Genomic DNA, 27,799 nt, shown 5'->3' on the forward strand with positions numbered 1-27,799 from the left:
AAGCATGCATCATTTTACAATATATGCGATTTAACAAAACTGAACGCAGGATACTGTATCTCAGCAATAATCTAAAACATGGATCTTCAACCTGAGGTCCTCCAGCTGCTGTGGAACTACACATCCCAGCATGCCCTGCAACAGTTTTGCTATTGAGGCATGCTGAAACTGAATCTGGGCATGCTGGAATATGTAGTTCCACAGCAGCTAGAGGGCTACAGGTTGAAGACCCATGATCTAATACCTCTTTCAGATAGAAATGTCTAAAAATCCTGGCTTTTACCCGGCATGTGAGTGCCGGGTAGATTTGCCGGTCCCTGCCTGACCCCCCCCCCCCCCCTTTCACACAGACATGCAAATTACCGGGTCAAAAGTTTCTACCCACTAATTTGCAGATCAACACGGGTATTTCTTCAGTGTGAAAGGGTCAACCCGTGTCGAAATTCCCAGGCCTCAGACCCTGGTAAATTCATGGGTCAAGGTCTCAGGAATTTCAACCTTTTCGCACAGAAGAAGGACCTGTGTTGATCGGCAAATTACTGGGTAGAGTTCTTCACCCGGTAATTTGACTTTCTGTGTGAAAGGGGTATTATCAACACGGGATATTGCGGCGCCCTTTTTTTTTTTTTTTTTATTGGGGACTGCGGTCTTTTCCAATTCAACAAGCTCCGGAGCTTCACCCTCTCATTAGACTGCAATAGCCATTGTAGTCTGTAGGCTACATTTTCTAAGCTTTTCACCACGGAGGGATCCTTGGACCTCTTTCTGGCAGGCTATACTTTACATGAGCATCCTGAAGGCTGTGCATGTGCAGTAGGCGAGACAACTTACACTTAACATAGTAACATAGTATCTGAGGTTGAAAAAAGACAATTGTCCATCGAGTTCAACCTATTTGTGGTCTCCTATGCACGATTATTTTGTAGAAAATTTTGACTGAAGTTGATGACTGCCGTTACGTTTTACCCCTCTTTTTTATAATAACCATAGTGCGTGACTATGCCCTGTAACCCTGGATATCCTTATCCATTAAGAATTTATCTAACCCATTCTTAAAGGTGTTGACTGAGTCGGCCATTACAACTCCCTCAGGCAGGGAATTCCAAACACGTATCGTCCTTACGCCGTATTGTGCGGAATCTCCTCTAACCTGAGCGAGTGTCCAAGAGTTCTCTGTGTTGATCTAACCAAAAACAGGTCCTGCGCAAGATCTGTATATTGTCCCCTTATATATTTGTAAATGTTGATCATGTCCCCTCTTAATCTCCTCTTTTCCAGTGTAAACATGCCTAGTCTTGCAAGCCTTTCCTCGTATTCCAGCGTCTCCATACCCTTAATTAGCTTGGTCGCCCGCCTTTGAACCTTTTCTAGCTCCAGGATATCCTTTTTGTAGCAAGGTGCCCAGAATTGTACACAGTATTCAAGGTGTGGCCTCACAAGTGATTTATATAACGGGAGTATAATACTCTCGTCCCTAGCATCAATTCCCCGTTTTATGCATGCTAATATCTTATTAGCCTTCTTTGCTGCAGTCCTACTTTGGGTACTACTGCTTAGTTTGTTATCTATGAGGACACCTAAGTCCTTTTCCAGTACAGAATCCCCTAATTTTACCCCATTTAGTAGGTAGGTGTTATTTTTGTTCTTGTTACCACAGTGCATTACCTTACACTTGTCTGTATTGAAGCGCATTCTCCATTTCGCTGCCCAAGCTTCTAATTTAACTAAGTCGTTCTGAAGCGACTCAGCATCCCCCTCCGCATTTATAACTTTACACAATTTGGTATCATCTGCAAAAATTGACACCATGCTCTCTAGACCTTCTGTTAGGTCGTGAATGAAAATATTGAACAATAGTGGTCCTAATACTGAGCCTTGTGGCACATCACTTAGCACTTCAGTCCAAGTTGAAAAAGATCCATTAACCACAACGCACTGCTCCCTATTATCTAACCAGTTTTTGACCCAAGTGCATATTGTGCTTCCTAGCCCTGATTCTTGTAGCTTGTAGATAAATCTCATGTGTGGTACAGTGTCGAATGCTTTGGCAAAATCTAAAGATTACATCCACGTCTTTACCCTGATCTAGGTTTGCGCTTACTGTTTCATAAAAACCAAGTAAGTTGGTTTGACAGGATCTGTCCTTCATAAACCCATGTTGATTCCTTTTAATGACCTTATTGACTTCAAGGAACTTCTGAATACTATCTCTTAGAATACCTTCCAATACATTCCCCACTAACCCTACTATGTATGTGTGTCCATGACATAAGGAATGTCGGGTTGAGTTGTACCCTATGAAGTAGCAGCTGCGACGGCTGGTGCAGCCACTACTACAAAATTACGTTAATGTCACAAGAGGCATCTTGTGTAAATTTCATGCAGCTGAAGACAGTTAAGCTGCGTCCAAGGGCTGGCCATGGACTTCAGCGCGTCTGTTTTCTCCAACACTGTCCATCGGAGTTGTACGCAAACCATCGGGCCCATCAATCGTAAAGCTCACTAGGGATGGGACTGAAGTGAGTGACTTAATATTCTCTGTAATGCGATACGGAATATGTTTGCGCTATATAAGTAATTTAACAAATAAGTAATACAGTATATAAATTAATACTCTGCAAATAGTATACATTTGTAAGAAAGTCCTGCATTCATAAAATCTAAATGTCAGCATGAATTCTAGCGTCCCGAAATAGGATAGGGTCATTAGGTCGACAACACTTAGGTCGACCACTATTGGTCGACATGGTCACTAGGTCGGCATGAGTTTTTCATATTTTTTTTAACTTTTTCATACTTTACTATCCACGTGGACTACGATTGGGAATAGTAACCTGTGCCAAGCGCAGCGGTAGCGGAGCGAGGCACCTTGCCCGATCATGGCGAGTGAAGCGAGGGGACACGGTGCACTAATTGGGGTTCCCCGTCACTTTACGAAGAAAATGACACCAACAAAAGTAAAAAAACTCATGTCGATCCTTTTCCATGTCGACCAATAGAGGTTGACCTAATGACCCATACCCCCCCCCCCCCCCTGAAATTATTCCAAGAACATAGAATAACTGAAATTGTCATTAACTTACACACATATATACAGTATGCAGAGAGCAAAAAGGAAATTGATGGTTGGTAAAAGGTGCGTGCGATAGTCCTTTCAGATATACAGCAAAACTCTGTGTTTTTACCCGTAAACATGCATCAACCCGGGAAACGACCCAGGTGGAAGTCCTGGGTGCATGACCCTGCTCTCTACTACCGCTTTCACATCGCAATGCCGGGTCGCACCTGGGAATTGGAAACGGGTCCTTCCCGGGTGCGACCTGGCATTGGATCCTTTCAGACTGGCTTCCCGACCCAGTAATATGCCGGGTCGGGTTGCCATAGCGGGCGGGGGGCAGTGCTGGTGCCAGTGGTGCAAGTAGAAAAAATGTCTTGCGCGCATGCAAAAAAAAATGGGTGTGGCCAAATGCCACATGGGGCGTGGTCAATGAAAATGGGGGCGTGATACACATATGGGGGAGGGGCAGATACACGTATGACCTCAATAGTGTCAGATACACGTTGCCCCACAGTGCCAGATATACATTGCCCCACAGTGCCAGATACATATAACCCCACAGTGCCAGATACACATTGCCCCACAGTGCCAGATACACAAATGTCCCCAGAGTGCCAGATACACATTGCCCCACAGTGCCAGATACACATTGCCCCACAGTGCCAGATACAGAAATGCCCCAGAGTGCCGTACATTGCCTCACAGTGTCAGATACACATTGCCCCACAGTGCTAGATACACAAATGCCCCCACTGTGTCAGATATACATTGCCCCCCGTGCCAGATACAGAAATGCCCCTACAGTGCCAGATATGCCCCCAGTGCCAGGTATACATGCCCCCCTGTGCCAGATATCCCCCAGTGCCAGGTATATATGCCCCCCTGTGCCAGATATGCCCCCAGTGCCAGATATCCCCCAGTGCCAGGTATATATGCCCCCCTGTGCCAGATATGCCCCCAGTGCCAGATATCCCCCAGTGCCAGGTATACATGCCCCCCTGTGCCAGATGTCCCCCAGTGCCAGGTATATATGCCCCCCTGTGCCAGATATCCCCCAGTGCCAGGTATATATACCCCCCCTGTGCCAGATATGCCCCCAGTGCCAGATATCCCCCAGTGCCAGGTATACATGCCCCCCTGTGCCAGATATCCCCCAGTGCCAGGTATATATGCCCCCCTGTGCCAGATATCCCCCAGTGCCAGGTATATATGCCCCCCTGTGCCAGATATGCCCCCAGTGCCAGATATCCCCCAGTGCCTGGTATAACATGCCCCCCCAGTGCCAGATATCACCCAGTGCCAGGTATACATGCCCCCCTGTGCCAGATATCCCCCAGTGCCAGGTATATATACCCCCCCTGTGCCAGATATGCCCGCAGTGCCAGATATCCCCCAGTGCCAGGTATAACATGCCCCCCCAGTGCCAGATATCCCCCAGTGCCAGGTATAACATGCCCCCCTGTGCCAGATATCCCCCAGTGCCAGGTATATATGCCCCCCTGTGCCAGATATGCCCCCAGTGCCAGGTATACATGCCCCCCCAGTGCCAGGTATAACATGCCCCCCCCCCAGTGCCAGGTCTAACATGCCCCCCCCAGTGCCAGGTAAACATGACCCCCTCCCCTACTCACCGCTGCCGTCGCCGTCCTGTCTGTCATGTGAGGGAAGGAGAGCGCAGCCTGCGCCTCTCGTTCCCCTCAGTCTCCGGCGGGTGTCTCAGTTTAATTCAGCGCCGATCCGTGAGCCAATCAGAGCTCGCGGGTGCGAGCTCTGATTGGCTCACGGATCGGCGCTGAAGTAAACTGAAACACCCACCGGAGACTGAGGGGAAGGAGAGGTGCAGGCTGCGCTCTCCTTCCCTCACATCAGCGGCGGCGCAGCGGGGACGGCGTGTGCGGCATGGAGCAGGGGAGGGAGGGAAGGAAGAGGAGCGGCGGCCCGTCGGTGTGGGTACGGTGTACCCACGGCTAAATTCTTACGGGTACGCCGTACCCACCCGTACCCGCCCACTTGCACCACTGGCTGGCGCTGAGAGATGAGATCATCTCCATGCCAGGGACGTGCGGTGAGCTAAATGGCTCAGGAGGCACTGGCTAGCACTAGAGCCAGATTGACACACAATTTATGAGCCAAAGGGTACATCTGGGCATTATACACAGGTGCAGCAGTATATACTCCTGGAAATTTGGTGAGTTTTGATCAGAGATGTGCGGAAAAGATAAGCAGGTGAGGCACTGCCTCACCTGCCATAGACTTTTTACTCCAGAGGTTTGGCTATAAAACTGATTAGAATAATGCAAAGAAGATATTTCAAACTAATACTTTGTATTTTTCATATACTTTATACAGTAAAAACTCTGGTACAAATGATAGTATGACAGGAAAGGCTCTGTCTCACCCCACCGCACGTCACTGCTCCATGCCACCTCTGCCTATACTGTGAACGGGACCCGGCAACCCATCCACACTGCACCTGACCCGGTAATAACCCTTCTTTATTCCCGAGTTGAAATACCAAGTCAGGAGACTCGGGAATTCGGGAGTGACCCCTTTCACACTGCACAGCGACCCAGCAATATACCAGGTCATTTGTGCAGTGTGAAAGGGGTATAACATGTTTTTTTCCTGGGTGTGACCCTGGTCATTTCTACTGTGAACGCATCCAACCTGGGTTTTTAGACCCGGGTTGGAAGAAAAGTGTCTGACTGGCTGTTCGTTTAATGCAGAGGTTCTCAAACTCGGTCCTCGGGGGCACACACAGTGCATGTTTTGCAGGTCTCCTCACAGAATCGCAAGTGAAATAATTAGCTCCACCTGTGGACCTTTTAAAATGTGTCAGCGAGTAATTAATACACCTGTGCACCTGCTGGGTTACCTGCAAAACATGCACTGTGTGTGCCCCCGAGGACCGAGTTTGAGAACCTCTGGTTTAATGGCTGTAACATAACCTAAATTACCCCCCGTATGTTGCTGAAATAATCTAGACACAAAAGTTATAGTGAACAATGGGACACAAATAAAAAAAAACAGATCTCTGAGCCAAGGGACTAGAGCTAAAATACAGGAGCAGCTGCATCAATGAGATTCAGTAACAGTTATTTATATAGCGCTGGCATATTCCGTTGCGCTTTACAACTGTAAGATGCAAATAAAGCTAAGTTTCAGCACTTTGCCCCATGCAATACTGCACATTTCTATATTTCCACTGATTAAAACACCTGGTGACTTTTCTGAGCATAATGGTAACAAAGGCGCCGAGCCCGTGATGGCGCCGGAGAGGGGTAAGGGGGAGGGGCGGCAGGTGGCCCGCGGGCCAGCGGCACAATGGAAAGGAGGGGCGGGCAGGTGTGCCCGTCCCCTCTTTCACACCTACAGGCGCTGGTAGCCTGTAGAAGGCGAGGGGGCCGGCCGGATAGCGGCCGGGTTAAATAGGAAGGCGGGGGGGAGGAGGCGGCCACTGAGAAAGGTGAGCACAGAGAGTGACCCACCCACCCACCCATTTAGAAAAGGTGTATATAGGTACATATACTTACAGTTCAGAGTTTTATCGTATAAATCGTTGCAAGTTATAATAAGATTTTACTTACCGATAAATCTATTTCTCTGAGTCCGTAGTGGATGCTGGGGTTCCTGAAAGGACCATGGGGAATAGCGGCTCCGCAGGAGACAGGGCACAAAAAGTAAAGCTTTTCCAGATCAGGTGGTGTGCACTGGCTCCTCCCCCTATGACCCTCCTCCAGACTCCAGTTAGGTACTGTGCCCGGACGAGCGTACACAATAAGGGAGGATTTTGAATCCCGGGTAAGACTCATACCAGCCACACCAATCACACCGTACAACTTGTGATCTAAACCCAGTTAACAGTATGATAACAGCGGAGCCTCTGAAAGATGGCTTCCTTCAACAATAACCCGAATTAGTTAACAATAACTATGTACAATTATTGCAGATAATCCGCACTTGGGATGGGCGCCCAGCATCCACTACGGACTCAGAGAAATAGATTTATCGGTAAGTAAAATCTTATTTTCTCTATCGTCCTAGTGGATGCTGGGGTTCCTGAAAGGACCATGGGGATTATACCAAAGCTCCCAAACGGGCGGGAGAGTGCGGATGACTCTGCAGCACCGAATGAGAGAACTCCAGGTCCTCCTTAGCCAGAGTATCAAATTTGTAAAATTTTACAAACGTGTTCTCCCCTGACCACGTAGCTGCTCGGCAAAGTTGTAATGCCGAGACCCCTCGGGCAGCCGCCCAAGATGAGCCCACCTTCCTTGTGGAGTGGGCCTTTACAGATTTAGGCTGTGGCAGGCCTGCCACAGAATGTGCAAGTTGGATTGTGCTACAGATCCAACGAGCAATCGTCTGCTTAGACGCAGGAGCACCCATCTTGTTGGGTGCATACAATATAAACAACGAGTCAGATTTTCTGACTCCAGCTGTCCTTGCAATATATATTTTTAATGCTCTGACAACGTCCAGTAACTTGGAGTCCTCCAAGTCACTTGTAGCCGCAGGCACTACAATAGGCTGGTTCAGATGAAATGCTGACACCACCTTAGGGAGAAAATGCGGACGAGTCCGCAGTTCTGCCCTGTCCGAATGGAAAATCAGATATGGGCTTTTGTAAGATAAAGCTGCCAGTTCTGACACTCTCCTGGCCGAAGCCAGGGCTAGAAGCATGGTCACTTTCCATGTGAGATATTTCAAATCCACCTTCTTTAGTGGTTCAAACCAATGAGATTTTAGAAAGTCCAAAACCACATTGAGATCCCACGGTGCCACTGGAGGCACCACAGGAGGCTGTATATGTAGCACTCCCTTAACAAAGGTCTGGACTTCAGGGACTGAAGCCAATTCTTTTTGAAAGAAAATCGACAGGGCCGAAATTTGAACCTTAATAGATCCCAATTTGAGACCCATAGACAATCCTGATTGCAGGAAATGTAGGAATCGACCCAGTTGAAATTCCTCCGTCGGAGCACTCCGATCTTCGCACCACGCAACATATTTTCGCCAAATTCGGTGATAATGTTGCACGGTTACTTCCTTCCTTGCTTTAATCAAAGTAGGAATGACTTCTTCCGGCATGCCTTTTTCCTTTAGGATCCGGCGTTCAACCGCCATGCCGTCAAACGCAGCCGCGGTAAGTCTTGAAACAGACAGGGACCCTGCTGAAGCAAGTCCCTCCTTAGAGGTAGAGGCCACGGATCTTCCGTGATCATCTCTTGAAGTTCCGGGTACCAAGTCCTTCTTGGCCAATCCGGAACCACTAGTATCGTCCTTACGCCTCTTTGCCGTATAATTCTCAATACTTTTGGTATGAGAGGCAGAGGAGGAAACACATACACCGACTGGTACACCCAAGGCGTTACCAGCGCGTCCACAGCTATTGCCTGCGGATCTCTTGACCTGGCGCAATACCTGTCCAGTTTTTTGTTGAGGCGAGACGCCATCATGTCCACCATTGGTCTTTCCCAACGGGTTACCAGCAAGTGGAAGACTTCTGGATGAAGTCCCCACTCTCCCGGGTGAAGATCGTGTCTGCTGAGGAAGTCTGCTTCCCAGTTGTCCACTCCCGGGATGAACACTGCTGACAGTGCTATCACATGATTCTCTGCCCAGCGAAGAATCCTTGCAGCTTCTGCCATTGCACTCCTGCTTCTTGTGCCGCCCTGTCTGTTCACATGGGCGACTGCCGTGATGTTGTCCGACTGGATCAACACCGGTTTTCCCTGAAGCAGAGGTTCTGCCTGGCTTAGAGCATTGTATATTGCTCTTAGTTCCAGAATGTTTATGTGAAGAGACGTTTCCAGGCTCGTCCATACTCCCTGGAAGTTTCTTCCTTGTGTGACTGCTCCCCAGCCTCTCAGGCTGGCGTCCGTGGTCACCAGGATCCAATCCTGTATGCCGAATCTGCGGCCCTCCAATAGATGAGCACTCTGCAACCACCACAGAAGAGACACCCTTGTCCTTGGAGACAGGGTTATCCGCAGGTGCATCTGAAGATGCGACCCTGACCATTTTGCGTGGAATCTGCCGAATGGAATTGCTTCGTAAGAAGCCACCATTTTTCCCAGGACTCTTGTGCATTGATGTACAGACACCTTTCCTGGTTTTAGGAGGTTCCTGACAAGCTCGGATAACTCCTTGGCTTTTTCCTCCGGGAGAAAAACCTTTTTCTGAACCGTGTCCAGAATCATCCCTAGGAACAGCAGACGAGTTGTCGGCATTAACTGGGATTTTGGAATATTCAGAATCCACCCGTGCTGTTTTAGCACTTCTTGCGACAGTGCTAATCCCATCTCTAGCTGTTCTCTGGACCTTGCCCTTATTAGGAGATCGTCCAAGTATGGGATAATTAATATGCCTTTTCTTCGAAGAAGAATCATCATCTCGGCCATTACCTTTGTAAAGACCCGAGGTGCCGTGGACAATCCGAACGGCAGCGTCTGAAACTGATAGTGACAGTTTTGTACAACGAACCTGAGGTACCCCTGGTGTGAGGGGTAAATTGGAACGTGGAGATACGCATCCTTGATGTCCAAGGATACCATAAAGTCCCCCTCTTCCAGGTTCGCTATCACTGCTCTGAGTGACTCCATCTTGAACTTCTTTATGTACAGGTTCAAGGACTTCAGATTTAGAATAGGCCTTACCGAGCCATCCGGCTTCGGTACCACAAAAAGAGTGGAATAATACCCCTTCCCTTGTTGTAGAAGAGGTACCTTGACTATCACCTGCTGAGAGTACAGCTTGTGAATGGCTTCCAAAACCGTCTCCCTTTCGGAGGGGGACGTTGGTAAAGCAGACTTCAGGAAACGGCGAGGTGGATCTGTCTCTAATTTCAACCTGTACCCCTGAGATATTATCTGCAGGATCCAGGGATCTACCTGCGAGTGAGCCCACTGCGCGCTGTAATTTTTGAGACGACCACCCACCGTCCCCGAGTCCGCTTGAGAAGCCCCAGCGTCATGCTGAGGCTTTTGTTCCTGGGAAGGAGCTGCCTGTTGCTGTCTCTTCCCTCGACCTCTGCCTCGTGGCAGATATGAATAGCCCTTTGCTCTCTTATTTTTAAAGGAACGAAAGGGCTGCGGTTGAAAAGTCGGTGCCTTTTTCTGTTGGGGAGTGACTTGAGGTAGAAAGGTGGATTTCCCGGCTGTAGCCGTGGCCACCAAATCTGATAGACCGACTCCAAATAACTCCTCCCCTTTATACGGCAAAACTTCCATATGTCGTTTTGAATCCGCATCGCCTGTCCACTGTCGCGTCCATAAAGCTCTTCTGGCCGAAATGGACATAGCACTTACCCGTGATGCCAGTGTGCAGATATCCCTCTGTGCATCACGCATATAAAGAAATGCATCCTTTATTTGTTCTAACGACAGTAAAATATTGTCCCTGTCCAGGGTATCAATATTTTCAATCAGGGACTCTGACCAAACTACCCCAGCACTGCACATCCAGGCAGTCGCTATAGCTGGTCGTAGTATAACACCTGCATGTGTGTATATACTTTTTTGGATATTTTCCATCCTCCTATCTGATGGATCTTTAAGTGCGGCCGTCTCAGGAGAGGGTAACGCCACTTGTTTAGATAAGCGTGTTAGCGCCTTGTCCACCCTAGGAGGTGTTTCCCAGCGCTCCCTAACCTCTGGCGGGAAAGGGTATAATGCCAATAATTTCTTTGAAATTATCAGCTTTTTATCAGGGGCAACCCACGCTTCATTACACACGTCATTTAATTCTTCTGATTCAGGAAAAACTATAGGTAGTTTTTTCACACCCCACATAATACCCTGTTTAGTGGTACCTGTAGTATCAGCTAAATGTAACGCCTCCTTCATTGCCAAAATCATATAACGTGTGGCCCTACTGGAAAATACGGTTGATTCGTCACCGTCACCACTGGAGTCAGTGCCTGTGTCTGGGTCTGTGTCGACCGACTGAGGCAAAGGGCGTTTCACAGCCCCTGACGGTGTTTGAGTCGCCTGGACAGGCACTAATTGATTTCTCATGTCGTCAAACGACTGCTTTAGCGTGTTGACACTATCCCGTAGTTCCATAAATAAAGGCATCCATTCTGGTGTCGACTCCCTAGGGGGTGACATCCTCATATTTGGCAATTGCTCCGCCTCCACACCAATATCGTCCTCATACATGTCGACACACACGTACCGACACACAGCAGACACACAGGGAATGCTCCTAACGAAGACAGGACCCACTAGCCCTTTGGGGAGACAGAGGGAGAGTTTGCCAGCACACACCAAAAGCGCTATATATAACAGGGATAGCCTTATAATAAGTGCTCCCTTATAGCTGCTTTATATATATCAAAATATCGCCATAAATTTGCCCCCCCTCTCTGTTTTACCCTGTTTCTGTAGTGCAGTGCAGGGGAGAGACCTGGGAGCCGTCCTGACCAGCGGAGCTGTGAGAGGAAATGGCGCCGTGTGCTGAGGAGATAGGCCCCGCCCCTTTTCCGGCGGGCTCGTCTCCCGCTATTTAGTGAATCCAGGCAGGGGTTAAATATCTCCATATAGCCTCTGGGGGCTATATGTGAGGTATTTTTAGCCTTTATATAGGTTACATTTGCCTCCCAGGGCGCCCCCCCCCAGCGCCCTGCACCCTCAGTGACTGCGTGTGAAGTGTGCTGAGAGGAAAATGGCGCACAGCTGCAGTGCTGTGCGCTACCTTTAGAAGACTGCAGGAGTCTTCAGCCGCCGATTCTGGACCTCTTCTGACTTCAGCATCTGCAAGGGGGCCGGCGGCGCGGCTCCGGTGACCATCCAGGCTGTACCTGTGATCGTCCCTCTGGAGCTGATGTCCAGTAGCCAAGAAGCCAATCCATCCTGCACGCAGGTGAGTTCACTTCTTCTCCCCTCAGTCCCTCGTTGCAGTGATCCTGTTGCCAGCAGGACTCACTGTAAAATAAAAAACCTAAGCTAAACTTTTTCTAAGCAGCTCTTTAGGAGAGCCACCTAGATTGCACCCTTCTCGGCCGGGCACAAAAATCTAACTGGAGTCTGGAGGAGGGTCATAGGGGGAGGAGCCAGTGCACACCACCTGATCTGGAAAAGCTTTACTTTTTGTGCCCTGTCTCCTGCGGAGCCGCTATTCCCCATGGTCCTTTCAGGAACCCCAGCATCCACTAGGACGATAGAGAAAATACGGTTGTATGTTTAATGTGTTAAGGAAAATTAAGGAATACGTATGTCACAGTCAGCGGGCGGCGGGAAGAAGCGGTGCGCAAGGCATGGCGAACGGGGGGAGCCAGCCGAGGTTGGCAGATTCACCCTCGGTGAACGGGCGCATGCTCGGCTCCAGCTTTGGACGGTTGGGCCAGGGAGCTGCGTGCCAGGTGAGCGTGATATGCGCCAGGAGGGCTGGTTCCCCAGGGGCGTTGCCGCGGTGCCTACAGGGTAGGCAGGGCACGCCCCCAGGAAATCAGGAGGGGTCAGGGACCCAGGGGCGCCTTGCCCACCACTTCTATCCGTGCCCCGCAACCTTGTAAGGTAACATGTAAGGTAATGGAAATAAACTGTGGCCAGTAATTCGATCCAAAGGAAATGTGTCAGACTCTTTATTTCAAGGGGAGCTTATTAGCTTATGTGAGCGGAAACAAAGGGGGCCGCCGTAGGTCGACCTCTCCCCCTTAAAATATCAGTCAATTAAAATGCTTTGTGGCTGTGCCAGCACTTGGAGGAGGTGGGTGGGAAAGAGGGATTGGCAGTACAGAGCACATGGAGGGGGTTGGAATACAGAGCTACAATCCATACATACAAATAACGAGAAGCAGCTCATTACTTGCCTGTGGATGTGCTAGGCCCTTGCCTGGGCTCGGCAGTAAAGCCTCGGCTCGCAGTGAAAGGTCAGCCGGCAAACGAGCCCTCTGCCTGGGAAACAACACGAGCATAGGAAGCAGGAAATGCACGGGAGAGACTACCCTAGCAACTGTTGCTATGCGGAAGACGCCTTGCGGCTCCACCAATGTCACAGCGGAACACATAGCAGAACGTTGGCAGCCATCCTATCAGAGTTTACGTTTTATTTTAAGCAGTCTTGGCGGGATACCTTTATTTACATTGACTTTGATGTGACTCGAGATTCCCGCACTCAGGGGGCTTTCTGCTTCTTCTCACCCCACATCCCAATACACCTAGCCAGGCGTTAAGGTACAAACAAATCATAAAATACAGGTTAATAAATACAGATCAGCAAGCAGGGATGTATTTAGGGCTCCCAGACAGTGTTGCAAACTGTAAAATAAAAAAACAAGCACCTGATCAGTAAAAACAAGCGCAGCACCAGCGCCAGGCCCTGAAGTCCAGTATAGTGCAGTGGTTTGAGGTTAGAGCTGGACAAATGCAATGTATTACAAGACTAGGCATTTTCTTTCTCTGGTCTGAAAAGAGTACTCTATAGCTAACTATAGATGGGATACCACACACTCACATATCCCCATCTTCAAGGCCCGTGCACACTAGGCAATATAGTAAGCGATATCCCCCATTTTTACCCTCCTGAGCAATATCGCTTATTGTATCGCCCAGTGTGTATGCTGCAGACGACGGCCGATGCGCAGTCACGGGGGTCGTTATCGACCACCTCTGCCAGCTGTACGTGCAGCTCAATCTGACAATATCATCAGATGCTGCATGTTTGGGTCGGTTGCTGCATGATGTCACTGTGCGATTTCGCTAGTGATATTGCACAGTGTGTATGTCCACGTCGGGTGGCCAAGCTAGGGAGGGGACACACTAGACGATGCTGCTTCTGGAGCGAATCACCTAGTGTGTATGCACCTTTACTCCCCTTCAGTTCACACTAAATTAAATTATAGTCACCCTCCCCATTATATTAACTCTCCATTTCTCATACGTCCTAGAGGATGCTGGGGATTCCAAAAGGACCATGGGAGTATAGACGGATCCGCAGGAGCTTGGGCACACTATAAAGACTTAAACTGGGTGTGAACTGGCTCCTCCCTCTATGCCCCTCCTCCAGACCTCAGTTAGACTTTGTGCCCAGGAGTGATGGGTCACACACTAGGGGAGCTCTCCTGAGTTTCTCTGAAAGACTTTATGTTAGGTTTTTTTATTTTCAGGGAGACCTGCTGGCTACAGGCTCCCTGCAGCGTGGGAGTGAGGGGAGAGAAGCAGGACCTACTTCTGTGAGTTTCAAGGCTCTGCTTCTCGGCTACTGGACAACATTAGCTCCAGAGGGTTCGATCACTTGGTGCGCCTAGCTGCTTGTTCCCGGAGCCACGCCGTCAATCCCCTCACAGAAGCCAGAAGAAAGAAGTCGGGTGAGTATTGGAAGAAAAGAAGACTTCAGACGGCAGAAGACTCCAGTAACGGAGGTACAGTGGTAGTGCTGCGCTCCATGCCCCCACACACCAACGCACTCACAGGGTGCAGGGCGCTGGGAGGGGGGAGCGCCCTGGGCAGCAGGTTACTAGTCTTCTTAATGTACAAAATCGTTACCCCCGCCAGCATATTTTAACGATTTCCCCGCCACCGCTTATACGGGTGCGGGGGGGGGGAGCGCCCTGGGCAGCGAGTCAGTTTATGTTCAGTGTTACTACTCGCGCTGCCGGGGGCTCCGTCTACAGACCCCCGCAGGCGTGTTATAGCGCACCACGCGCCATTCGTCCCCGTCGGCCGCCAGGGGTGCAGGGCGCCGGGGAGTGGGTGGCGCCCTGGGCAGCATAGATATGTGGAGCTTAGAGCTCCCGGGCGCCGCACACGATGTCCCGCCATGAGAACGGCGGGTGCGCGACGCGCCGGGCTCCCACATGCCGATCGGTTGCCTGGGGTGCAGGGGGGCGCCCTGAGCAGCATGGATCTGGGTAAATATAGTCTTTTAACATTTATTGAGGCTCGACCTGTTGGTGTTTTAAAATTGCAGGGGGGCTATAGCGCGCCGAGAGGGGCTGAGCTTAGCCTCACACACGGAGCCAGCGCCATTTTCCCTGCTGTCCCCGCCAAGCAAACAAAGTGGGGGACATAGTGTTTGGATGATATGTTGCCCCCTTCAGATGTAAAAAAATCCCTGTGTTTAGGGTCCCTGGCTCAATATAGGGTTTTATATATATATATATATATATATATATATATATTTATATATTTATATTCGAGCGGGATTAAGCGCGCCGGGAAGGGGCGGAGCTTAGCCCTCACGGAGGGGCCAGCGCCATTTTCCTAAGTCCCCCACCGGAACTAGCTGTGTACTAAGAAGGAAGGGGGGCGCAGTGTTTTTATGCTATATGGGTGTCATATAGCATTAGGACTGATAATGGACGCAGAATCCTTGTAATGCATAAATGCACTGTTTCCCGGTTTGTTTCCCACTATCGGTTAGTCGACATGTCGACAGGTGTGAGGGCTTTGTCACAAGCTGCTGTGGGAATAACTGTCGGCTTCGCCGGCGCATGGTACTTGATTCGGGAAATTAAGTATTAGTAAATTGGCGTTTGTGTACTTAAAACAGTAAACACGCTAGGGGAGATACAGTTGTTGGGGGATGCCTGGCCGGCATCAACTGTAACCTCAGGGGTAAAAACGTTAATAGGCTGTTATGCCCTTATAATTCTAGATATATGTGGGGGGAGTGTTATTGAAATTGTATTCGTTGCTTCCCTCAGACCCTTCGGGGTTTCCAAGGTTACTATTATTTTTACCCGATTACTGTTCCTGGCTGTCGACATTTACCGTATTTGCCGGCGTATAAGACGACTGGGCGTATAAGACGACCCCCAACATTTCCACTCAAAATATAGAGTTTGTTATATACTCGCCGTATAAGACTACCCCCTTCCACACACCAAATAAAACGTAAAAGAACATCAGATTTGTGACATACTGTATATTATGACCTGATAAGAGATTTGGATAGGGAGTATTTATCAAGGTATGCATAAGAAGGGGGGAGGGGGCGAGGAGAAAGTTGTAAAATGTATAAAAGTATACCCCTGTGTGCATTTATTGTTACCGGTTTCACATGAGTGCCATTAGTATTAGTGCCATTACAGTACCTGTCATTGTCACCATTGTACGGCCACAACGCGACTGCAGCGCCTCCGGCCAGTCCCTGCATCTCCCTGTAATTGGCACTAGTGACCCGCCGCGGCCGCACTGGATACCGCGCGATACTGGATGGTATGTAGAATGAGGTGGGCGGGCATCGGGAGGCCACTATGGGCACCGGGCGAGTATCGGAAGGCCACTATGGCAGCTATGTCTATCCCAACTGAAGTGCACCCGGCGTATAAGACGACCCCCCCACTTGGAGGCATGTTTTTCAGGGCAAAAAAGTAGTCTTATACGCCAGCAAATACTGTACTTAGTTTCTGTCGACTATAACGTTCCTGGTAGATCCACTTAGGGGGCATGTCAGTACATGGTCGTACACATTCACAACACATTACTGTCTATAGGGACCTGATAGGTCGGGACAATCCACTATACGTTATATCTATATGTATATATATATGTAGATATAGGTTTATTTATGCAGGGTTAGGATATATGTGTTTTATTGTGTATTATATGATGTATATCCAGGAATGCTGAAATAATGATATTCTTATCATGTGCTGGTCGCTCTGTCGATTAAGCTCTAGATTGGCCGTGACGAGTTGGGTTGGACCCTCTCAAGGTGTCCGAATATTATTCTCTTCACAACGCGGAGAGAAAATCATGACAGTCAACTCCTGGTCGACGCAGAGCCCGGTCGCAAGGGATCATACACAGGCAGCTAAGTGAAATTTTATTTCTATACTTTGACCTTTTTTGCATTGTATGCACTTGAGGGAGTGTGGTGTTCGGGTAGACATCCGATAGAATTACCCTACCCAGAGTAGGTAGGCTTGCCTATGTTTATTCTACTGTATAACATTACAGCAGGCTGACACGTGACAGCAGGAGGTGTGACCGGAAAAATGCGGAGGATGTCTCCGGGAGAGTCCGGTGGCAGGTATACAGCTGTTTGGTGTGGCCTATTGTCAGTCAATCTCGGCGGATACCAATGGTAAGTCTAACTTCGTGAGTTAGCCTCCTTCGAAACGGTTGGTGATGCATTCTTTTGTGGGATGCAGTCGTGTTTCACCGGTTCGATGCCGCTCTTTTTTTTTCCTTTTCTGCGTAGACAATGGAAGGTGAAAAGGTAAGAGTTCTGCAGCCTTGTTAGGTTAGCAGAAGTGGATGTCGTTTTCTGTTTCCACTATATCCATCACTGTCGCTGAATCTATCTGGCTGGTCTCCACTCCGGTGACCACTGGTCTACTAATTTTCCGTTAGTCCGAGAATAGACTAGGACCTGTGAGTTATTTATAGAGGAACACTCTGAGATACGGTTGTTTCCCCTTACTGTTTTTTCTAATAGATCTTGCCTCTCCCCTATGGAAGGGGAAGTAACACGCGACGCCATACAGAGGTGCGTCACGTTCAGGACATTGTCTGGTTGTCCCTGTAAAAAGGTGCATATCGGGGTTTATCTCTGACTGTTCTTCGGCGCAGGAATTGGCCTGTTGTTCCCAACGACGCAGATGTCAGAAGTGGGTATCAGAGTAGATACTGACCGGTTAAGGTTCGGTGTTTTCCTGTGGAAAGAGGTCTGAGGATCCAGAGTTGGATCGGCTTTGAGGTGACACCTCATCAATAGGTTCCATTAATAAGACAGATGGATGCGGCATGAGGCCTTTTTCGGTGAGCAGGTCTAATACCAGAGTGGTTTTCATGGGACCAGTTGGAAATGTGGTCCGGGTCTCACCTGCGCATGCACCGGAATATAATCAAAACGGCCAGGACATCGCTCCTGTGGTGTCTGCTCGGTTCTTTCCTTCTAGAGGAATGAATGTTAGGGATCCAGGTTTAGATCCTGGTGTCCGTGCATATAGATCTCCGAAGCTGGGGAGCAGTCCTTTGCAAGGGACGTATTTCCAGAGGATGAGGTCAAGTTGGGAAACTTGTCTGCTGTAAGCTTTCTTGAATTAAGAGCTATTTTAGACGAACGTATTCTTCGTGTTCTGCCCGTGTTAATTCTGCCAGAAGACTTGTCAGCAATGGCGTAAGTAAGCCGCTAGGGCGAAACAAGGAAAAAGCGGAAATGGCAGAAGATGCACAGTTTGCAGTTGAGTGGGAAGTCTGGTAAACGATATGTTAGCAGTCTAGGTACCGGAGATAAACGACGGAGAAATAAGTTCCTTTGCGGACACTATATCCAGCCGGGAAAAATACTGTCATCATTGAGAAGCTTTCCCAGACGTGACAAGTCTTTGTGGAGTGTCGCAATTGGACATGTTGGCGTCTCGCCTCAACGAGAGGCCTCGAGGAGATTGTTCCAGGTTAAGGGACACTCAGGATATAGCAGCGGACATCCTCGTGACACCGTGGGTGTTTTTAGTCGGTCTAGGTGGCCTCTCCGCTTTCACTTTTCTGACAGTGGTAAGCGTAAGATGATCAAAGGTTCCGATGATCCTCTGAAATCCGGTCTAACCAGCGAGGGTTGGCTATCCAGTTTTTCATGGTTTACTCATAGAAAATTACTGCCCTCTTCCTTTACGTGAGGTAATGTTACAACAAGACCGGGGCGTGTATCAGGACTTACCGCGGCTGCGTCTAACGGAGGGGCGGTTGAATGTCGTATCCTAAGCCGAATGGGTGTTCCTAGTGAAGTCGTTTCTTCAATTCTTCAGGCTAGGAAAGAACTGAAGGCACAGTGTTACCACCGTTGTTGGAGTAATTATGTGTCTCGGTGTGTATCCAGGAAGGCTCCTATGGAGAACTTTCAGCTAGGTCGTGCTTATCCATCCTTTACAAGCCGATGTGGAGGCAAGCCTAATAAGTTTCTTTATGAAATTTCTCTTTTGGAAAGTGGTCAGGCTATTGACTTTAACGTCCGCAAGGCGGGTGTCGGAAGTGGTGGTTTTGTCTCACAAGAGCCTTGTTTGATCTTTCAGGTGGATAGAGAGAAATTGAGTACTCGGTTGGTAGTTTTACCAAGAGTGGTTTCTGGGTTTCGCAGAAATTGGCCTATTTTGATGCCGGGGGTTACTTAGGCATTAGCTGGTTCAAATTCCCTTGATCTAGCCAGGGATTTGAGTATGTAGGTTATCAATTTGGCTCAGTTTGGAGAAACAGAGGCCCTGTTTGTTTGGTATGTTCCCAGCTTACTTTGGGAGACTGCGTTATGCAGTTTGTTACATGCTGGATCTGTGATGTGGTTTGGCATGTTCGTTCTAAGGCTGCTTTGCCGTCACCGAAGTCGGTGGAGGTTCCTTCTTTTGGGAAGATGGGCTTTTCTTGGGCGAATGCCCGAGGAGTCTCGGCGGTTCAACTTTGCCGAGCGGATTCTTGGTCAGGGTCAAACGCTTTTGCGATGCTCTACAAGTTTGATACCCTGATTTTTGGGAACCTTATGTTTGCTCATTCAGTGCTGCAGAGTTGTCCGCACTCTCCCGCCCGTTTTGGAGCTTTGGTATAAACCCCATGGTCCTTTTGGAATCCCCAGCATCCTCTAGGACGTATGAGAAAATAGGATTTTGGTACCTACCGGTAAATCCTTTTCTCTTAGTCCGTAGAGGATGCTGGGCGCCCGTCCCAGTGCGTACGGTGTCTGCAGTTATTGCTTTCGGTTACACCCTGGTGGTGTGTCTTCTCTGTCTGGCGGTTGCTACCGTTGTTCATGACATAGCATGCGGGGTCGTATTTTTGCTTCTGTGGACACACGGGTTGTGTTACATATTCTCTCAGCATGTGGCTGTGTTTTGTTCATGCCGTTGGCTGGTATTCTACTGAATGCCACGTTCTACGGTGTGTTTGAGGTGTGAGCTGGTATGACACTCACCGTGTTTATAACAATAAATTCTTTCCTCGAAATTGTCCATCTCTCCTGGGCACAGTTTTCTAACTGAGGTCTGGAGGAGGGGCATAGAGGGAGGAGCCAGTTCACACCCAGTTTAAGTCTTTATAGTGTGCCCAAGCTCCTGCGGATCCGTCTATACCCCCATGGTCCTTTTGGAATCCCCAGCATCCTCTTCGGACTAAGAGAAAAGGATTTACCGGTAGGTACCAAAATCCTATTTTTCTCTAGTTCACACTATTATAAACTGTCCCAACACATACCCAGTTAACCCACCTCCCCTCCATTCACACCCCATACATCATATCTTCCAACTTTTCAAGGCCCAGGGTTGGGACGTTTGCGTGGGATAGCAGGCCGAAAAGGGGGCATGGCTTTATGTGGAAGGGGCATGGCCTCGACAGAGTGGGCATGGCTGAGTGTCACGGACCTGTTTTCGACATTATGGGGGGGGTGCCCAGCACTCCCCGAGCAGATGGGCAGCCCCCTGCTCCCCTCCCAGCATTGAATAGATGCCGTGCATGCCAGACAGGCAGAGGCGGTCGCTGGGGGGGGCGAAACGGCGGCGTTTGGCCGCCATTTCGTGGGCGCGGTCCGGCCAACACAGGCGTGGGCAGACCGAACGGGGGGCGGTCCACAGGGGCTGCGCGACGTTACACACGGCCGCTGCGGGCCGGGGAGCAATGAGTAGCTTCCGGCCAGCACGCTAAAGCTGCGCTGGTCGGGAGCTACTCTTGAAGTGCAAAGGCATCGCTGCTGTGCGATGCCTTTGCACTTCTGCCGGTGGGGGGACGGCACTGACATGCTGGGCGGGATAACCCTGTGCTGGGCGTCCCCCCGCATGTCGTGTGAATGATCGTAGCTGTGCTAAATTTAGCACAGCTACGATCATCTCGGAATGACCCCCCATGTCCGTCCAATATACAATGGTGGCCTAATATTTTGCTGATACAGTGTGTTTATAGCACATGTATGGGAGTGTCGTTGTTTTGTGTTTTGTCTATTTACAGTATCTTTCTTCATCTGTCACACTGAACTAAAGGTGGGTACACACTATTAGATATATCTGCAGATCAATTGATCTGCAGATATATCTATGTACGGATCGGGCAGTGTGCTGTGCATACACACAGCCCGATCCGTCGGGGGACTGACGTCATGAACTGGGCGGGCGGGCGCCACCTGTCAATCACCGCCGGCCGCCGCAGCATGTGTACGGGCGGTCGGACGACCGCCCCGTACACACACAGCGACGGGCCAATATATCGTTAGATATATTGGCTGTCGGCTGTGCTGCGCGGCCGACGCGATACGTCTGTGAACGACGGAGTTCACAGACATATCGCCCGTACACACTGGCCGACGGTCCCGCGATGTATCGGCCGTTCAAGAGAACGGCCGATACATCGACCAGTGTGTACGGGCCTTAAGGCCAGTTAAGTGGAGTACCCATGTTTGTTATAGATATACAGTAGATGTATAATATCTCTCTTTCTCTCTCTCTCTCTCTCTCTCTCTCTCTCTCTCTCTATATATATATATATATATATATATATATATATATATAATATATACAGACGAATACTGTAATACAAACAGCGGCACTCAGAGACTGACACAGCCGGAAGAATGTAAAGTGCTAGTGCTATTTATTCCATGATGAAGGCTAAGTGTTCCAACGTTTCGGGGCACGCAAGCCCCTTTGTCAAGGTGAGCCAAATGCAGAGTCTGCATTTGGCTCACCTTGACAAAGGAGCTTGCGTGCCCCGAAACGTTGGAACACTTAGCCTTCATCATGGAATAAATAGCACTAGCACTTTACATTCTTCCGGCTGTGTCAGTCTCTGAGTGCCGCTGTTTGTATTACAGTATTCGTCTGCATGAATCCTTCCAGAAGGCACCTGAGCAATCTACCTACATTCAGGAGAGTGCCGATCCGATACCAGTTGCTATATATATATATATATATATATGTAGGGAGATTGAGGCCGAGATTTTCTGTGTTGGCCGACTGATCAGATAATCGAAGGACCGTGTTTGTGGCATGATTTTTCTGTTTTATCAGCGAGACTACAAAACAGTTGTTCATACACTATACAATAAATGCGGCCAAGCAGCCCATTATTGCCAAATTGGTACAATTACGGTATAGTGTGAATCTAGCTTACGTCAGTGTGATAAGAACATTTACTAATTTATACTAGAGGAGAATCAATTAATGAGATAATTGGCTTATGCCAAAAATTCTAGTCTGTGTGTGTGTGTATGTGTTAGCGACTATGGATTGTGAGCTCCATTGGGGCAGGAACTGATGTCCAAATAGTCTCTGTAAAGTGCTAAATAAATATATAGATAAATCTTTTTGAGTTTTATAAAAAAAACTAATTATTGTGCAACTTTTGTTACAAAACAGTTTTACTTTATTTGCAGAATGTGTAATACACAAATGACACCACCTGCCGCTGCAAGACTGATGAACTGCATGAAGGTCCTGTGGTCAGATAAGTGTCTCTTGCAAGGTAAGTGTCTCTTGCAATATAAAGTAGCTGTAGTGGAGGTATATGGTAATACAAGTTCCAGACAGGAGAGTTGGAATAGCAATGGCCCTCATTAATGCCACTGTGGTCAATGGTTTTACACCATCAGCAAGATATACCATCGATGGTTTGTCTATGCACATGTGCTTAGCAGGGCCAGCACTCACAGTCGTGAATCAGCCATTGATGTGTACCACCGGCGGCCTACAATCGATAGTGTAATCCACTCGCCATCACTCCATTGCTAATAGCGGTACCAGTTCAGTATTTGGCTTCCTGTGTCCAATCTATAACACCAGTGTACTCTGTACCACGTGATTGGGTGAGGGATGATAGGTTGACATGCTGTGTTAGCATTTATTAGGTTGACACCCTTATGCCATCATTGAAGATGTTTACATGATGTTCAGGATGTCGACAGACGATGCATCGACACCCACAATATCTACACTGATATTTTAGCATAAAGCTAGCGCTAACCCTAATTGCATGTGTCGACGTGAATGTTGACGCTCACGATATCGACAGTTTGAACATGCTGAATTTGTGTCATTGTGTAGACACTGTGGGTGCCGACATTCATCTCGCATTGGTATAATGGCATCCTCCCTGGAGTCTACGTAATTATATATTTTGAAATCTATTCTCTATAATCTTTATTTTGTCTTTAATGAGTTAAGCTGTCATTCATTTTTTACAAACATATGAGATAATTGTCCAATAAAGCGTTTCTAAATTACATACAAAAGAGACTGTGTGTTTGGATGCCTGCCAAGTTCTCCGCATACCCCTGTGTTACAGGAGAATGAGACACTGGTAGCACTTTCCAATACCTCAGCCTGACAGACGCAAAGCTCTGCAACAAAACAAGTCAGCTCTGACTGATACTATGTTAACCTGCAGAGTGCCTCTGATTAAATACAATGGCCATCACAGGGCTATTCATTCTCTCGCTCTGCGTTTTACTGCTTATTGGGCCGCAGCCATTGTCATAGCAACTAAAAGGCAGCAGCATGGAGTGCTCAGCAATCAGGTAGCTTCCTTTTACCTACCATGACGGCAGCGCAGCCACTTCAGAGGCAGCTGGATGAAGAGCCCTGGACACCTTAATAGTTCTATTCAGATCCAGGCTTTGTCCTCTTAATGAGATTCACATCTGAAGTCTGGAAAAGTAGTAACCAATCTTCCCAGGAGCCATTGGAGGACTGAGTGAGTGGCTGGGCTATTGAGGCCTATTTAGCAATCCCAGAATTCATAAAATTATGCAAAAACAGCAGTTTCTGCATAATGTTCTGTATTCCCGCTATGCACTAACAGAAATCATATGACCAACATCGGCATCCAGAAACTGAGAATCCCAATAGGGGTCGGGTAAAAATGTTTACTTTCCCCCTTACCACCCTAACCCTAATCCTCCTTTCCCGCAGCCTAACCCTAACCCCCCCTCGCCCAGCAGCCTAACCCTAACCCTCCCCGGGGGTGGTGTGTAAACCTAACCCCCTCTTCCCGCAGCCTAAACCTAACCATCCCTTCCCCGCAGGCTAACCCTCTCCGGGGTATGCCTAACCCTAACTTACTCTTCCCGCAGCCTAACCCTCCCCGGGGGTGCGTAAACCTAACCCCCCCGTCCCGCAGCTTAAACCTAACCGTCCCTTCCCCGCAGCCTAACCCTCCTCGGGGGGTGCCTAACCCTAACTCAATCTTCCCGCAGCCTAACCTTCCCTTCTCCGCAGCCTAAACCTAACCTCCCCCTGCAGCTTACCAATAAGGACTCATAGCGGTGGTTGTTCAGGATTCTGGCGTTCAGGATCCCGGTGCCGGAATTTTGATCCCTGTCGGGATGCTGGCGTCGGCATGCCCATGCGCAGTGTGCTTTTCTCTGGAGTAGTCTTTCACAAATGTTCCAACCAGTAGGCTCTTGGAGTAAATTTTCAAACTCATAATTCATTTGTTGTTTGCAGATTAAAATAAATAAAAACTGAAAAAACCTCTTCTGCAATGGAAGCAAAGATACTGGGCCTGATTCGGAGGCAGACGCTATGTAGTAATAGCTGCAGCTTTTGAGATGCTTACGAGCTGCATCTTTAAACCGCTGTGGTGCAAAAAGGCGCACCATGAAGCGGATATCGGCCGCATCTATCGCTCTTCTAGTCATCCCTAATTTAACACAGAAAGTCCATTGGAATTTGGCTGCTGGGGTGAGAAGAAAAGGATGACACAGACACTGGCACGCCCCTGACACAGTCAGCTGTGAGCTTTCTAGTCCAAATAGGACAGTGAGCTGTAGGCGGTGTGGGCACAGCCTCAGAGTGACAGGAGCCTCTTACATACACTGACTGTGTGCCCGCTCTTCCGGGTTCTGCTCTGTTGCAGGCAGTTACAGGACATGGCAGCAGCTCTGCTGGCCAAGGTTTCCGTGGCCTGCGTCGACCTCTTCTGGTGGGGTGTGAGGGCCGCTTGGTACCTGCTGTGCAGTGTGAGGGTCTGGATACTGAGGAGTGCAGCGCAGGTGAGTCTCTGTCCGGGGTAAGACTAGCTTGGTGAGGGGATACAGAGCATTGGGATGGGGTGGGGGAGCTGGGAATGCAGCATGGAGTCAGTGGGGAGAGAAAGACTGTGGGGTGTGTGGGGGTGGAAGGAGAGATATAATCTCTATGTGTAAATAAATATATATAATAATTAACAGTTTTTTACATAGTGCAGGAAATTCCGTTGCCTATACATATATATATATATTAGTGATGAGCGGGTTCGGTTCTTTGGAAACCGAACCCCCCCCGAACTTCACCCATTTTACACGGGTCCGAGGCATACTCGGATTCTCCCGTATGGCTCGGTTAATCCGAGCGCGCCCGAACGTCATCATCCCGCTGTCGGATTCTTGCGAGATTCGGATTATATATAAGCAGCCGCGCGTCGCCGCCATTTTCACTCGTGCATTGGAAATGTTAGGGAGAGGACGTGGCTGGCGTCCTCTCCGTTTATTAATAATATTTGTGCTGCTTATTGCTTAATTGTGGGGACTGGGGAGCAGCTGTATTATATAGGAGGAGTACAGTGCAGAGTTTTGCTGACCAGTGACCACCAGTATATGTTGTCTGCCTGAAAAACACTCCATATCTGTGCTCAGTGTGCTGCATATATCTGTGCTCACACTGCTTTATTGTGGGGACTGGGGAGCAGCTGTATTATATAGCAGGAGTACAGTACAGAGTTTTGCTGACCAGTGACCACCAGTATACGTTGTCTGCCTGAAAAACACTCCATATCTGTGCTCAGTGTGCTGCATATATCTGTGCTCACACTGCTTAATTGTGGGGACTGGGGAGCAGCTGTATTATATAGGAGGAGTACAGTGCAGAGTTTTGCTGACCAGTTACCACCAGTATACGTTGTCTGCCTGAAAAACACTCCATATCTGTGCTCAGTGTGCTGCATATATCTGTGCTCACACTGCTTAATTGTGGGGACTGGGGAGCATCTGTATTATATAGGAGGAGTACAGTGCAGAGTTTTGCTGACAGTGACCACCAGTATACGTTGTCTGCCTGAAAAACACTCCATATCTGTGCTCAGTGTGCTGCATATATCTGTGCTCACACTGCTTTATTGTGGGGACTGGGGACCACCAGTATATTATATAGGAGGAGTACAGTGCAGAGTTTTGCTGACAGTGACCACCAGTATACGTTGTCTGCCTGAAAAACACTCCATATCTGTGCTCAGTGTGCTGCATATATCTGTGCTCACACTGCTTTATTGTGGGGACTGGGGACCACCAGTATATTATATAGGAGGAGTACAGTGCAGAGTTTTGCTGACAGTGACCACCAGTATACGTTGTCTGCCTGAAAAACACTCCATATCTGTGCTCAGTGTGCTGCATATATCTGTGCTCACACTGCTTTATTGTGGGGACTGAGGACCACCAGTATATTATATAGGAGGAGTACAGTGCACAGTTTTGCTGACCAGTAACCACCAGTATATATAGCAGTACGGTACGGAAGGCCACTGCTCTACCTACCTCTGTGTCATCAAGTATACTATCCATCTAGATTCTATACCTGTGGTGCATTTTAGTTTTGCAGTTTGCTGACAGTGACCACCAGTATATATAGCAGTATGGTACGGAAGGCCACTGCTCTACCTACCTCTGTATCGTCAAGTATACTATCCATCCATACCTGTGGTGCATTTCAGTTGTGCGCAGTATATATAGTAGTAGGCCATTGCTATTGATACTGGCATATAATTCCACACATTAAAAAATGGAGAACAAAAATGTGGAGGGTAAAATAGGGAAAGATCAAGATCCACTTCCACCTCGTGCTGAAGCTGCTGCCACTAGTCATGGCCGAGACGATGAAATGCCATCAACGTTGTCTGCCAAGGCCGATGCCCAATGTCATAGTAGAGAGCATGTAAAATCCAAAAAACAAAAGTTCAGTAAAATGACCCAAAAATCAAAATTAAAAGCGTCTGAGGAGAAGCGTAAACTTGCCAATATGCCATTTACGACACAGAGTGGCAAGGAACGGCTGAGGCCCTGGCCTATGTTCATGGCTAGTGGTTCAGCTTCACATGAGGATGGAAGCACTCATCCTCTCGCTAGAAAACTGCAGTGCCACTCCTAGATGGGCCAGGTGTTTGTGTCGGCCACTTGTGTCGCTTAGCTTGGTCACACAGCGACCTTGGTGCGCCTCTTTTTTTCTTTGCATCATGTGCTGTTTGGGGACTATTTTTTTGAAGTGCCATCCTGTCTGACACTGCAGTGCCACTCCTAGATGGGCCAGGTGTTTGTGTCGGCCACTTGGGTGTTTGTGTCGGCCACTTGGGTCGCTTAGCTTAGTCACACAGCGACCTTGGTGCGCCTCTTTTTTTCTTTGCATCATGTGCTGTTTGGAGACAATTTTTTTTGAAGTGCCATCCTGCCTGACACTGCAGTGCCACTCCTAGATGGGCCAGGTGTTTGTGTCGGCCACTTGTGTCGCTTAGCTTAGCCATCCAGCGACCTCGGTGCAAATTTTAGGACTAAAAATAATATTGTGAGGTGTGAGGTGTTCAGAATAGACTGAAAATGAGTGGAAATTATGGTTATTGAGGTTAATAATACTATGGGATAAAAATGACCCCCAAATTGTATGATTTAAGCTGTTTTTGAGGGTTTTTTGTAAAAAACACCCGAATCCAAAACACACCCGAATTCGACAAAAAATTTTCAGGGAGGTTTTGCCAAAACGCGTCCGAATCCAAAACACGGCCGCGGAACCGAATCCATGATACAAAACCCGAAAAATTTCCGGTGCACATCACTAATATATATATATAAAATTAT

General features: G+C 48.5%; 2 protein-coding genes across 3 annotated transcripts in view; one reads left to right on the forward strand and one right to left on the reverse strand.

Moving 5' to 3' along the window:
• The window catches only part of TEDC2 (tubulin epsilon and delta complex 2), an 82,777-nt gene extending 69,707 nt beyond the window's left edge, over nt 1-13,070 (reverse strand). The window contains exon 1 of the mRNA XM_063934682.1: nt 12,873-13,070. The gene's annotated coding sequence lies outside the window, so the exon portion shown is untranslated. The remainder of the gene's footprint in view (nt 1-12,872) is intronic.
• Nucleotides 13,026-27,799, forward strand: part of LOC134945416 (ankyrin repeat and fibronectin type-III domain-containing protein 1-like) — a 1,003,308-nt gene continuing 988,534 nt past the window's right edge. The window contains exons 1-2 of one of the 2 annotated variants that reach the window (XM_063934677.1): nt 13,026-13,236; nt 22,355-22,443. Coding sequence is in view for 1 of the 2 variants with exons in the window: in XM_063934674.1 (XP_063790744.1) it covers nt 24,848-24,970 (123 nt within the window). In the remaining variant the exon portion in view is untranslated. Of the gene's footprint in view, nt 13,237-22,354; nt 22,444-24,829; nt 24,971-27,799 lie in introns of those variants that run through there. The other variant, XM_063934674.1, reaches the window with a different exon arrangement.

This window comes from Pseudophryne corroboree, chromosome 7 (assembly GCF_028390025.1).
Source record: "Pseudophryne corroboree isolate aPseCor3 chromosome 7, aPseCor3.hap2, whole genome shotgun sequence".
NCBI lineage: Eukaryota > Metazoa > Chordata > Amphibia > Anura > Myobatrachidae > Pseudophryne > Pseudophryne corroboree.